Here is a 15,183-nt window from a genome sequence, read left to right on the forward strand (position 1 = left end):
ATGGGCAGCTATGTTGCTCCTGTGTTCCATAATGCATCTTTTCATGAACAATAAAAGGCAAGAGGCTACATTAGTCAACTGTGCGTCCACAGGAGCAAGCTTTCTGCTCCGCTTTGTTAATTACGGGATCAGCTTTCAATACATCTCAAACAACAAGCTGCATGTACTCAGTCGGGCAATGGAAAGGGCCCTCTCTTATTCTACATAAAGCTCAGCAAGAATGATACTCTGTCTTTAAAAATGGGATCTCTCATAGGACAAAAGAGAAAAGCTTCTTAATGGGAAAAGGAAAGGGAATTTATAAGAGGCAAAGTTTAGCGAGACTTGAGTGCACCGTAAGTGATGAGCATGAAAATCTTTAAGTAGCGATGTTGACTGCTTTCAGGAGAGGTAAGGGTATCTCTCCACAGCCTCTTACAGAAATCAACACTTGATACACAATGAAAAACCTACCATCGAATTTCTCTGGGACGACACAGGTATCATCATAAAACTGCCTGGGGCCCTTTTCAAACATGCAGCCTGTGGAGGGGAAATGGGATACATTTATTCATGACAGAAATAAAACTCACAAACAATTCAAAATATAACCATGAATGCAAAAATGGAGGCAGAAAAGGACTTCTCTGCTTTTCCACTCTGTGACCTTGGACAGATTATATGACCTCTCTGCCTCAGTTTCCTCATCTATAAAATGGGAATGAAAATAAACCACCTATCTTATAGGGCTGTTGTGAGGATTGAATGGTTCAATATATGCAACTTTAGAACAGTGACTGGCACATGGTAATATATGAAAGTTAGCTATAGATATTATTACTAACCCAATAATGCTCATGTAAACACTGGCAAACCTGCGATGTAAAACAGATTATCTTCTTTTTTGTTTTCTTCCAAGTTTCATTATTCAAACAGATGAGAATTACTGACATTTATCTTGCATTATGACCCTGATGAACTGAAACAAATACAGTTTATTCCTTCACTCCTTTACAGAAATATTTAGCTGCATTAACCTTTTCATGATTTCATCTTCAGTAGACAAGTCAGATTTAAAAAAAAAAAAAAAAGAATTTTCCTTTATTGCTAAATCCTTAGAAAAAATGCAAAATAAATTGATGGTTTTCTACAATCATTTTCTCCCCCAAATATCCTTGACTGTGGGACTTTCATTTAATTGCTATTATCTTCAATTACTAGGAAGAAATTTCACATAATTTAGTCACAGTTTTATTTCTCATAAGTATTGGTCTCTGTGGTAGGTACATAATATTAACAACAACAACAATTAAATTGCATTTGTGCAAAATTTTGGTCTCGTATATTCTGGATTTACCATCTCATTTTACTATCCTTTAAACACAGGGGTTAACTTCTACTGATATCATTTATGCAAAACAACCAATGTTAGACTCAACCTAGAAGGATGGATCCAAGTCGTTTCACTGATGACACAGACTGTTGACATCAAGGACCGTGCACATAATTCAGGAAATACTTTAAAGGTTAGTCTATCCCGATAAAAGAACTTTCATACATGACCTTGCAAATACCATGCCCATTAGAACACAACTTTCCCACCTCAGTTACTATAACACACCCATGAGAAAAACACCTTTTCTAAGCCTCTTATGTGAGGCTTAACAATTACTTGTCCCAAAATGTAAAATCCAGGATATTTAAATGTGAATGTATTTAAATCAACTGCATTTTATGTCAACACAATGACTTAGCTCTCTCAAGCAAAACTGAAAATTCCTTGAAGATACATTTCAGCAGACAGCAGTAAGGTGGGTGATCTATAAAGCACATGTTCTATTTTAAAAGGATATGGTTGTTGGCAAAAAAGAACAGAGAAATCCACTTATCAGCTGTTTATATGCACATGACTCATGTTAACAGAATATAAGAGATCATGACCTGAAAAATCTTACTTTTACTTCAAAAAGTTTTAAAACGATGGTTTAGTGGACTTAAGTGATTTTTCCCGTATATCATGATAATGTGACAGCATCCTGAAGATGGCTGATTATGTTGACAAGTATTTACAAGAATTTCAATAATGGAAAACTTAACTTCTGTTCTGCTGGGATGAGTCAGGAAGCCTTCTTGCCTCATATAAATGGAGTGGCAGCTAGGCACTTCTGAAAGAGGAAAGAACATCGGTCAAAGAGAAGTCTGGAGCTGAAAACATGTTGTTATCAGTGGACGGAGTGCAGATAGGAAAGTAACAGAAACAGACACGAGTCTCCTGAGGGGAACTTGTCAACACATGGTTAACATTGCAGGTAGGGCCTGCACTAGAGACGGAAGGCTGAGAACCATACCATGGTGAGCAGTGATTCTCCTGAACAGGTGTGTGAATTCGAAGTTTTACCCACACCAACCTGACTAAACTAAAGGTAGGCTAAGCAACAGCACATAAATGTGATGGAGTCCTCAAAACAAACAGCATCATGAGTTAAAAGACATTTCAGGACACGTATGGGATAAATTTGTTTACCCAGTGTCAACCAAAGCAAAGGTCAATACAAGACTCGTTCACAGTTTATTTCATGACCATTGGCTAGAAATCATGATGGAAAGACAAAATTGTTATGTCTCTTATAATTACTTCAGCCTAGTAAGATGACTGCTATTTTTTTTTTTTTCTTCAGACAAAAACAAGACTGACTTTTCATTTTATTAAGCCCACAGGCCATATTCAAAGCCAGTGAGGCTATAAAAGAGAAATCCAACAGCAACAAATTCAACAGCAACAAATCCAACAGCAGAAATCCAATAGCAAACACCATTGCTACCCTAAAAGCAAGGCCTTACTTGTATGACCAACTTAATTCATTCCTGAGAAAACAAAACTTGGTTAATGGTTAAACTTGAGTCATAGTGATGGCTGTGTATGTAATGTGTTTAGCAGCCTAGATATGGGGAAAGGGAAAGAAATACAGATTTAAGAGACAAAAGATAAAAATTCAGGTCCTTCATTTACTACTAATAAAGCTATATGACTTTAGATAAGTTATTTTCTAAGTTTATATAAAATAGAGGACGGGGTCACATGTTATCTGAGTCTGCTCTTCTTTGACTCTGAATTTGGAAGTTCACTCACATAAACAAGAGGTCAATTCAGGGTGAATACTGAAGTTTCAACCTCAAGACCCTCCACTTGCAAAAGTGCGGCTGAGACCTTAAGCCTAATTTTGTATATGCCATTTCCTTTACTTTTTCTTTCAGGTTCCACATTTTATAAGTTTTAGGTACCTAAAACCTGGGTCCAAATCTGAATATAACATACACAGTTTTCACAGAAATGCATAAACATGATTACGTTGATTCTATCTTCTGTATGTATTACTAAAGATTTTAAAGCAACATCTACAAAAATAAACATATACAAAAAAAAAAAAAAAAAAGGGCTTCCCTGGTGGCTCTGCCTGCAATGCAGGAGACCTGAGTTCTTTCCCTGGGTTGGGAAGACCCCCTGGAGGAGGGCATGGCAACCCACTCCAGGATTCCTACTTGGAGAATCCCCATGGACAGAGGAGCCTGGCAGGCTACAGTCCATGGGGTCACAAAGAGTCAAGACATGACAGAGCAACTGAGCACATACAAAATTAGATGTTTAAAATATATATGACAGGTTGCTATTTAATATAAGAATACAACCTCCTTTCCACCCCTTGTAGTAATTCTGAACAAGTAATAGCATTTAAGTGAATTGGAATCTAAAGGCTCTTATCAGTCTATAAACTTTCATGCTATAACAGATAATGACCATTATTTAGTCCAGATGTCATTTTTTTTAGGTCCAGAATGTTCCATTTTTAAAGTCTATCTGATTTTCTAAAAATTTGCCTGGTGATAAATGTCAACCAAAATATGAGATATCATTTCACAGAAAAAAAAGCATACATTATAAGATCTTAGTCAAAAACATCTTAATGGCGATCCCTAATAGCAATAACGTCGAAAAGCATCTAGCAATCAATAGTTTACAAGCTGAAAATAGTGTCAAACTCATTTTCAAACATTTTATTGTGCTGTGCCTTCTTTAAAGTATTATGCAGTTTATAGTTCTAACCCCATAAAAGGCAGGGTTAAACCTTGTTTTCTGATATCAGTGCTTATAATAGGGTTGCAATGGAGCTGATCTTCTGGGTCACCAAATAATTAGCAATCCATTTTATCCCAACTTCTTAACCAATGGTACTTCAAATTAATGTTTAATGTTATTTTGATTTATTGCCAAGGCATAAGGTCCCTCATGCAGCTGGGCCTGGAAGGGACTGTGTTAATGACTCTGCCATCAGCTCAGCAGCTGCTTAGAGGCAAGCATTTTGTTGAACTGATGTTGACACCCTGCCACAAAATACTTTTACTGACTGCTGCACAGCTGGAGTGTGGCTGTAAAAACAGCTGGCTGGCTCTGGAGGCAGCTAGAAAACGTACAGGTTAAACTCTATTATATATAAGAGGAACTAAATGTAGCCCTTCCTCCCCAGAGGGGGAGAAAAGAAGTTTAAGCATTTCTGAGAAAGTTGAAGGGCCAGTTTATAAAAGTACTCCAACATCACACAAAATAAGCATATTCTGGAAAACTAGACATTGGACATCAAAGATAGGATTCGATGGGTAATTTCACGAACACTCAGGTATTTACCGAACTGGACGATTTACTGTTTTCTGCTGTGCTTTAATATTCTTCATAAATTCTCCTTATTAATCTATGATGTATAAAGTATACTAATTTAAAATTCGCCATAAATTAATGACATAAAATACACCTGATGCCAGGCTTCCATTACATTTCCAAAGGCTCAACTTATGATCTAAGTTCCAAAAAAAAAAGCATCAAACAGCAATTTAGAAAAAAAAAATGCATATATGAGAATATATTTGTGTTTATGCCAGCTCTTATACTATTTATTACACCTCAGGGTAAATAAAATTAACATCTAGCTCTTGAAATTGAGACACTTGGCTGCATTGTCTAAATTCAGTCTGTCTTTAAATTCAGCATCCTTTATACAGAAAAGAGAAGCCTGAAAAAAATATGGTTAAGAGGAGTTTATTTCCCTAAAGTAACTAAAGTCATGTTATCCTAAAGTGATATCAGTTAATTTATGACCATCAGAGTGGGTCAGACTCTAATCAAATTGTAGAAACATTTCCAAAGTGATTATTCAATCAAATGACTAACATGGTTAATTAGGAGCCATAAACATTGCTCTGAAGTTCATCAAAGTAATGACTTGCCCAGAAAAATTACTGCTAATTAAATTGCCTGCTGCTTTCATTTCTACCTTATCTAATAAAAAATCCAACCAATGAAGTTTGGCATTACATTTTAACTTTTGCTAAATGTTCAACTCAGATCCAAACTAGCCAAGTGGCGACTTCAAAGGCAAATGTTTTGTAGCAGGGAATAGAGGCATTTCATACATATTCATTTATGTTTATTCATGAAATAAAACTTCTATAATTCAATGACAATCATAAGCTGCAGTTTAGCCTATGCACAAATGTTAAGGCGACTGCATATTTACACTGTCTTAATATGCATCTATAATTACAATCTTAGGACCATTAGTATGGCAGGGATTACAAACATATACCTTGTCATCTAAGACCTGGTTTTGAAATCTCAGTTCTGATATTTTGTGAGAGTAAAACATTTTGTTATTTATTTAACATCTCTCTCAACCTCCACATCTGTAAAATGGGAATCACAGTGATTTCCTTCAAAGATAAGACCATATGGAACAAGCCATGGGTAACATTATGCCCAGTTTCTGAGAACACTAAGAATTTAATACAAGGTACTTATTATTAACAGAATCTATTTTTAAGTGAATCTCATAAGTATTTAAAGTGTGTGAACCACAGTACTTACAACAAAAAGTAATTATGTATCAAAATTATTTTTGTATCTTAATTTTCTATTCTTATATAAGGTTTCTACTGAGATGGCTGACATTGCTTATTCATATGCTTACTCATAATATTCTTCATAAATATATTAACCTGTGATATTTAAAATATTGATTTTAAATTCATTATAAATTTATGATGTATAAGGTTTAAGTGAGATGCTCCATTATATTTTCAAAATATTTGGAGGTACTTCTTTTAAGCTTTCTTTTTACAGTATTATCCCCCAATTTTGTTGCTATATTTAGACTTTCATTTAAAAAATTTTAAATTCAGTCTGTAAATTGAATCATGTATATTTAATTTAGGATAAATAATTTTTTTTAATTTTGAAACTTATGGATCAAAGAGCATGTCATAAAGACACAGCCAAATCAGCTTGCAGAAACTAAACTTCTTATAATTTGTCACAGATGAGTTCATGGTGATGAAAGCTGATCTAATATGCTGCAAAAACTCAAAGCAGCAAAACACTGTTGTTATTTTAATGCCCTAAACACTGTGGGGGGAAGTTAAGAGTAAACTGACACCCTAAACTACCTATTTGATTAAATCTTCACCTTTAGTAATACTGTTAAAATTTCCTTTAAATAAAGATGTGAAGGTATGAAACTAAAAACTCAGTTTCTGTTTCTTGACCTGCATTTTACAGCTGTATTGGGAAATATAATACTGATTTGGGAAGCTTTACCAAAGATCTGCTCACAAAGTGCAGTTGTGCTTTTGCCAGGCACTTTTCTGGTTTGCCTAAGTGCCACCCTGTAGTACAGAATGAAGGTTCCTCTTCAGGGCATGGTTTGCCTAAAATTTCTAGGAGCTGAACAGGCCAGATCAGAGAGGAACTATCTGCCACATTTGTATGAGACATCCCTACAATGTGTTGAAACTGTTTGTTATCAAATAGTGTACAAACCTGAAAACACTCCAGATTGCAAATTCTATTTAAGAGGAGAAAGCACCTTGCTTTCATTTGATGCTTGTAGTTAAATTCCTGAAAAAAATAATCAGTGTGATAACTTAATCAAGCATACAAATCTCAAAGAGTAAATGAGAAATCCCAGTAAAATAGGAATACACTGGATGTTGTATTTTAATGTGATTTTTACTTTCATATCAGTGTGCAATGCAGGAATGGATTGATTACACACTTAACTAACTCCTTGAGGAGGTGATGTGAGAAAATCAGGTCCACCTAAATTTGTTTAATGCATAAGGATGACAGTGGAAAATTTGGCACATTAAAAGCGGAGGGCCCAGTCCAGGTTCGATGCAGGATACTGGATGCTTGGGGCTAGTGCCCTGGGACGACCCAGAGGGATGGTATGGGGAGGGAGGAGGGAGGAGGGTTCAGGATGGGGAACACATGTATACCTGTGGCGCATTCATTTTGATATTTGGCAAAACTAATACAATTATGTAAAGTTTAAAAATAAAATAAAATTAAAAAAAAAAAAAAGCGAAGGGCCAAAATGAGTGTATTGACATACATCAGAAATTAACAGGTACTTGGTGAGAAATATGTTTCTGTGTGTGTGTATTTCAATGTAAACATAGGAGTTTAAATAAGTTTTGCAAAAACATTTACCAAAAAAATATTGAGCTGTACCAAGAAATAATGGCATCAATTTCATTCAAGAAACATGAGTATTATGACAGATCTTGCCTAAGTTTTGTCTGTCTTAAATTTAATTTTTTTGTTTCTACTCATTTCCTGGCAAACTCACAGTTTAACATTTAAAATCCAAAGGTTTTCCAGGGTATGTAAATAGCATAAACTTCGTAAGGATGTATTTAAAAGCAAAACTATTCACATACATACTAGTGTATCATCCTTTGCCTCTGCATATCCACTTGCCACGTGAATAGATTTTTATAGGTGATCAAGAAAACATATTTTATGAAGTTCCCTGAAAAAGATGCTAATGTGAGAAATTTTTTTTTTACACCCATACAGTCGTTCTATTATGGAACAAACCTGAAAATAATTAGTTCTAAAAATAAGGCCCAGTATCAGTATGTTTGAATTAAAGTGTGGCAAAATCAAGTGTGATGGCTAAAATGTTGAGTTTTATAAGAGGTATCTGTTGTCACTCACAAAATCTGTATGTGAATGTAATAACTTAGTCATTGAAACTCATGTGAAGAAGGCAGAAAAGCTGGAGTTTTACTTCATTCACACTCAGATGGGAAATTTGTCATTAGGATTTTTAGTAAACTGTAAAAATGAATAATGTAAAATCTGCAGAGATATTTCTTTTGTCACAGTTCAGATGCATTGAATCTACTGTTAACATACTTTGAGGACAGAAAGAGAACTATGTCAGTCTTTGTACGCCCAGAATAGTGCTTGCAAAGCTTTAAAAAAGAGAAAAAAAAAAAAAAAGCTTAAACAGTTATCTGCAGTCAGATGCTTTTAAATCTTAAAGGCTACGTAATTTAAAAGAACTAAAGGCCAGGGAAGCCTGGAGTGCTGCAGTCCATGGGGTGGCAAAGAGTAGGACGTGACTGACTGACTGAACAACAACAACGTATCTAAAATAACAGGACAGACTTTTACCACAGACTTCTCTTGGAAGCATCTCTTTTTAGGGTGAGGACAATATCCTACACAAATAACCACCACCTTCAAACAGGATTGGCTTATTGTGATCTAGTTGGCTCACTGTTTTACAAGTTTTATAAGCCTGTGGAGGTTTTGTTGTTAAAGTTGAAAATAAAGCTGAAATGATAGGAAATACAGTTACATAAAATAAGTACAATTTTAACTTTGACTATTTATTAATATTAGATATTACTGTACTCTGACAACCAGTAGAAGTTTAAAAGAAAAGATACCATTAGTTGCCCAAACAAGCCCCTCCAAACTTTCTGAGGTGGGGGAATTTTTTATGATGAGCTTCAATACTGAATTGTTCCCTTTCTGGAATCCACGTGATCTGAAACAAATACACCAGGAATTGTCTTCTCACTTTCATTTCTCCCTGGATCACCACAATATTCAGATGATTTCATCTACTTGCTTTGAACACAGGTAGTCCTAGTAGTAAGTTGAGTAGGATTGTTTCACTACATTAGAAACATCCTAATACTATAGTATCTTATTGGCCATACACAACATGATTGCTTTAACATAAGAACTTCTCTATTCTGTCTTATCCTTTAGCACCAAAGTGTATTTGTAAATGTTAGATGTAACGGTGGCATTTCATTCAAGAACTAGCAACAGTCTTTGAGGAAATCTCTAGGAGATAAAAATCATACCAACAGAAATCCTTACTATAATTGCCTGGACCCTTAATACTTTAACATTTACAAGCATAGTCATATTGAATCCTTCAGTCAGTTCAGTTCAGTCGCTCAGTCGTGTCCAGCTCTTTGCGGCCCCATGGACTGCTGCACAAAAACACAAAAGTATAGGGATCATTTGTCCCTTTCTATGAATGACGCAACTGAGGACAAAAGAGGTAACGACACCCGCTCAAAATGACACCAGTTAGTAAATAGCTAACAGGTCCAGGCTTTAGTATAATGTTTCCAGTGTCATACAAAGTGGGTGGTTTTATTTTTTAACACTAAGAATAATAAAAACAAGTGAATGAAAACAGTGAACTGTGAGCGCCCACTCTGAGTGGAAGGGTTAGCAGAATGGAACATGTAAGGATACTTTTCTAAACTTCAGAGAACAGTAAATACATCACGATGACACATGCATGTCGTTCTTTTAGTCTTGCCTCGCTCTGTTTTTCACATGTGCCTTTGAATAGCTGTTTTTGTAAAATTTCCAAGACTGTATTAGAAGCAATTCAATAGAAAATGCATATACAAGATAACAAAAACAATCAGCTATTTGACAAAAATTCCTTGAAAAGATTTCCATTAAGTTATACACGTTAGGTAAAAATATTTTATGAAATATAAAGTCTCCTTTTTCTCTAAACTATTAAATAGTTAAGTCCCTAAAGGATAGAGTATAAAAAATTCTATAACAATATTCTAAACCTAAAAATATATACTCAGATATATACACTCGTAAAAAAAATATTTATTTCCCTCTCTTATTCACTTTTATGAAGCACACACACAGGGAGAGATTCAAATGTACATCCTTAAACTGTCTCGTTTAATTGCAAATCTTAAAGTTGCACACATGAAAACAGTTGTATATTCATTTCACCCACTTGGAATAAGCATTTCTGGGCCTAAGCATCGTGGTCATTTTCTCTAAAAAGAAACTAAAAATCCCACCCTAGAAAAAGTACACTCCCCTCCCCATTCTAATTCCCTTTTTTCACGCTAGTACAACTCACAAGCCAACTATCCCTCCCTTCCCCCTTTCCTGCCTGTAAAATCCAAGTTAGACAAACACTGTGTGGCTGAAATGACATATTTGAATGGAATTCAGACCCACCAGTTCCTGTTTATGTTTCTGATTTGAGAATGTTGTCTTCTCCGTTCACTATACATTATGAACACTGCACGGCCTTACATAGGGTCAGGTTACATGCAGGCAGGACCAATGAGCATTAATCATTACTTCCAGGCAACTGGCAAAAGCAGCAGCTGATGGAACACTACACCCTTCAGCTCTGTATAAATGGACATTCCAGAGAGTCAGAGTGTGTATGTGTGTGTGTGTCTGTATGTTTTTCCTTTCAGTCTCCATTTTATGAATGAAACTCCAGGCTCTATAGAGTCCATTCATGTAGGAGAAATGCTTACAGGGCTCTGCCTCTAGGGATCAATCAGTCATGGGTAAAACTGATATGATTGGTTTAAAACAGCCTTCAGCCTTCCATTACTGACTTAAAATGCAGTCCCTGTCCATTTGACCTGTGTTAATGCATAAAGAGTAAATCCAGACCATGGTCTCAATTCTCAAATCAAATCACTAGCCAATGCCACTTACTGTAACTGTAGATTTAGAGCATACTGAAGTATTTCTTAGAAAAACTGACAGAGTGGACCAAATCTTGGAGAGATTTGCTATTTTCACTCAGAACTGAAATAGGAAAACTCGTGTGAGATCTGATAAGCAAAAAAAGGCAATGTCAAGTTGTGAGGCCAATCCATGACCTCTCTTACAATAACAAGACCAATTAGGAAGACATCACCATCACTTTTCACATTTGAAGCACCTAAAAATCAGAGATTATGTGACCTACTAATCCACAAATTACTGGCTGAATAAAAGAAAATTATCTTTGGATGTCAGAGAAACAGGTAAGATGTTACCATTTTCTGAACAATCCAATAACTCATTCCTTTAAATTCCCAAGTGATTTTCCAATTCTTCGAGTGACAGTTTTAATGTTAAGAGGGAAAAAAAAACCAGTTGCCTTGTTTCAGGAGAAAATGTGACCATAAGCAAACGATGCTCTGTCATGGAGTAGGGCCAACGCTTGGCCTTTGGGAGTGTTAAATATCAGGTACAAAAAGCCAAAGTTCATGGAAACATAATCATCACTACACTGGAAATTACTAAAGATGGTAACACTTAAAAATATCTAGAGTTTTTAGGAGGGAAAAAAGCTATTTATGAGCAATTATGGGAACAATTTGTAAAGACCCAGTCCACTACCAAATACTGTCAAAACATATCGTGGGTTTTATCAGCCATCTGTAACTTGGTCCTTGACCCTGAAGGGAAGAAAATACTTCTTTCTTCCAGTGACCTGAAGCCATTTTGCGAACTGGTTGCAGTCAACAATCCCTGGGTAGATCTTTAACTGATTTCTCAAGGAATCTTCACTATGCTTACAGAAGAAGGAATGAGAAGAAACACGAAAAATGCATGGTCTTTGGTTTTAAATGTGTGCAAGATTTGCTAATATGATGTTATAATAATTTAATATTTATCTTCTAATTTCTAATATCTGCCAAATAAAATGATAGTAAATAAATAAAGTTACCAGCATATTTAACTTTGAACTAAAATTAGAATACTTGACATAGCCAGGAGAGATGATAAGGAAACCTACAACATGTCATCCACAGGAAATACAGAACAGAACAAGACTGCTGAAGAGTCAATATATATTCAATTACTAACTCTTAAATAATATTCTTTTTTCAAGGTTTAAAAAAAACTTCAGTATCTAGAACTAGTTTCCATGGTGGTTCAAAGATAGGTAAGTAAAAATGATGAAGTAAAGCTGAATATTTACAAACGTCGTATTTCGTATTTTTAAAAATTAAAATTATAATTATCTATCTTGAGGCCTTCCATTTTGGAAATGACAAAGCTTTATGGCAGACCTGAAAGTGTAAAATAAGTATCAGGAACTCCTGCTAAATCGCTTCAGTCGTGTCCAACTCTGTGCGACCCCATAGACGGCAGCCCACCAGGCTCCCCTGTCCCTGGGATTCTCCAGGCAAGAACACTGGAGTGGGTTGCCATTTCCTTCTCCAATGCATGAAAGTGAAAAGTGAAAGTGAAGTCATTCAGTCATGTCCGACTCTTAGCGACCCCATGGACTGCAGCCTACCAGGCTCCTCCATCAATGGGATTTTCCAGGCAAGACTACTGGAGTGGGGTGCCATTGCCTTCTCCGAGTATCAGGAGCCCTTACTTCTATTCTTACTGTTCCATCTAAATCTAATTAGCATTTTCAACAGTTTTCTTTTGCCTTCACTCCACTCCTTGTTATTTCTTGAATAATATTTTTGGTTGTTTACTTACGTATGGATCAATTGTTCATTAAGCATGTAAGAATATTTATCATAAAACATATATGAGGCCAATTTCCCTAAAATACATATCTCCTCTTATAAAGTAAATAATCAGGAATCATTAAAAAAAAAAAAGATATCCTGATGACAGAATTCCTGAGATATTACTACAGTAGTAGTACTGTAGTAGTAGTAACAATCATAATAGTAATAATTTAGAAATAAACTACTGAGTAAATTTAGCCTTCTGAATTGTCTATTTTTAATTTTGAGCAAGTTGAACCAGTTGATGAGGCCCTGACAAATCATCTTCAACCCAAAATAAAGCACTATTTACTCATATTTCTATGTGGCTGCAGAAAATAATTATCTTTTTCTTGCTCTACTAGCTATTGATTTCATCCCATAAATTTAAAATCATATTCTAAATTTTACAAGAAAAATTCCAAGAATGCTCACTAAGAGCAGTGTTAGGAATTACTTCACTATTTTCTTTGCTATTTAAGATGAGTACCCATCAACACAGCAAAACATAGAATAACATTTACAACATAAAATTTTTCTCTCACCATTTCAGAAACCCAAGACTATTTAACTCTGATGACTGCAGTGCCAGCTTGGGCCTATGTGACTACCAGATATATTTGTCAGTTCTAACAGTTGAAAGTTAAACACATTTCTAGTTTTTAACATATTTAACATGAGCTAAATATTTTGCATTTATTTGATCATTTCTCTGCCTACATATAATTTTTCTACATGCTAAGAACAGATAATTATTCTCTAAATTTGAAGGTTTGTCTACTGGCCTTCATTAAAGTCCTTAGATGATGAAGAAGTATATGGAGAACGTAGAAAGGGTTGCTTGGATTTAAAATTGAAAGTGAGAAAAGGCCCATCTTATTTTTCCAAATGTAAGCTTTCTTTACATATTTCAGTTCTTCATAAGTTTTCTACTAAAAAATAGATTGAGCTGACACCAGTTTGAAAATGACTCTTGTATTTTAAGCCATCAAGTGATCAAGTGTTTTTAACAGAGTGAAGTGCAATAAGAAAGAAGGCTCAGACAAACTCAAAGTTTACATAATCAAAGAATTTTAGAGCTGGCTATGACGTGTTTGTTGGAAGAAATGATGCTAAAGCTGAAACTCCAATACTTTGGCCACCTCCTGCGAAGAGTTGACTCTTTGGAAAAGACTGATGCTGGGAGGGGTTGGGGGCAGGAGGAGAAGGGGACGACAGAGGATAAGATGGCTGGATGGCATCACTGACTTGATGGACAGGAGTTTGGGTGAACTCCGGGAGTTGGTGATGGACAGGGAGGCCTGGCGTGCTGCAATTCATGGGGTCGCAGAGTCGGACATGACTGAGCGACTGAACTGAACTGATGACACTGATTTGTTACTTTTCCTTCTAATTATCATTCATCCTTTTTCAGAAGAACTATTAGGAAAAGTTCTAGTTTTGGCTGCTTCACAGGAGAACTATGCAACTGATGGTAGTTAACGTGAATGAGCCTTGGACATTTTATCTCTACAGTGGAGTGTAAAGAAGGAATTTCAATGAGATGATCCCCAAGAGTTTCATGAGCTTAAAGACTTATGATTCTATGAAACAACTATTTGTGTCAATTTCCCAATTGAAAATAATGCCGCATTTGCCAACACATACATATGTCATGCCTCCAAACTGAAAGAAGGACTCATCAGTACCAGAAGGAATGACACTAAAAAACACAATGACCTTAAAAAACAATTACAAAATACAGAAACCTTTTCTTTAGAAAACATGATCCCAGCTTTCGCCCCCACCCTTTAGAACTGCTTCCTTCCCTCCTAAAGCTACAAGCATGCACTTTCCCCCATTTTCTTATTTCCTGTCTCTGAAAGTTCTTTCCCTTCTTCATTCCCAGCTCCTGGCTAAAACTGCTCCAACACAAGGTGGGGAGGCAGCTTTTCAAATTAATTAAAGTAACAGAATAGGCCCTGAGTGTTAAAAACACTTTACTAATGTATCACCTCTTCAATCAACTACTGGGTTAAGATTTTTAGTCACCAGCCGCAAATGCAAAGTAACATAACAGCATTAAATAATGGGGCTTCAAGCACAGCGCAGGGATGAGCCTGAAACCGACCAGGTATCATATGCATTCTCCTCCCTCTCTAAGGCAGCCCTGGAAACAAAGGAATAGAAGCCAGGTTTGCAACAAATGAGACTATGTCCTTCTTTATTTAGTGTTCTTTTTACTTATAGGACTGATGTGATTAACTTGAACACTTTTCTTTTTCAACTCTAAATTGGGTGATACTTGACAATTTAATACTCTGATTAGAAAAGCTGTACTAAGCATAATTAAAAGACAAAGCACTTTATAGACAAAGTAGATACTGACTATATTATCACTGCCTATATAGCGCTACAGTGTTTCTATACTGGGTCTTATTTTTGCCTGAGCCACACTTGACGTGTATAATTTTTTTACGCAATAGTCTCATTTCATTAAATATTATTAAAAGTCTGGCTTCTAATGACTGCATAATATTTGCTATTGAGAGCCATAACTTACATTACCAATTACTCTAT

At 35.6% G+C, this 15,183-nt stretch overlaps 1 protein-coding gene across 5 annotated transcripts in view; it reads right to left on the reverse strand.

Moving 5' to 3' along the window:
- Positions 1-15,183, reverse strand: part of ETV1 (ets variant 1) — a 97,831-nt gene that overhangs the window by 17,256 nt on the left and 65,392 nt on the right. For 4 of the 5 annotated variants that reach the window (XM_010862148.1, XM_010862147.1, XM_010862149.1 and 1 more), the window contains 2 exons: positions 2,076-2,144; positions 454-522 (listed from right to left, as the gene is read on the reverse strand). In XM_010862148.1, coding sequence (XP_010860450.1) covers positions 454-522; positions 2,076-2,144 — 138 coding nt within the window. The remainder of the gene's footprint in view (positions 1-453; positions 523-2,075; positions 2,145-15,183) is intronic. The other variant, XM_010862150.1, reaches the window with a different exon arrangement.

The sequence above is a fragment of the Bison bison genome, unplaced genomic scaffold (assembly GCF_000754665.1).
Source record: "Bison bison bison isolate TAMUID 2011002044 unplaced genomic scaffold, Bison_UMD1.0 scf7180017864479, whole genome shotgun sequence".
NCBI lineage: Eukaryota > Metazoa > Chordata > Mammalia > Artiodactyla > Bovidae > Bison > Bison bison.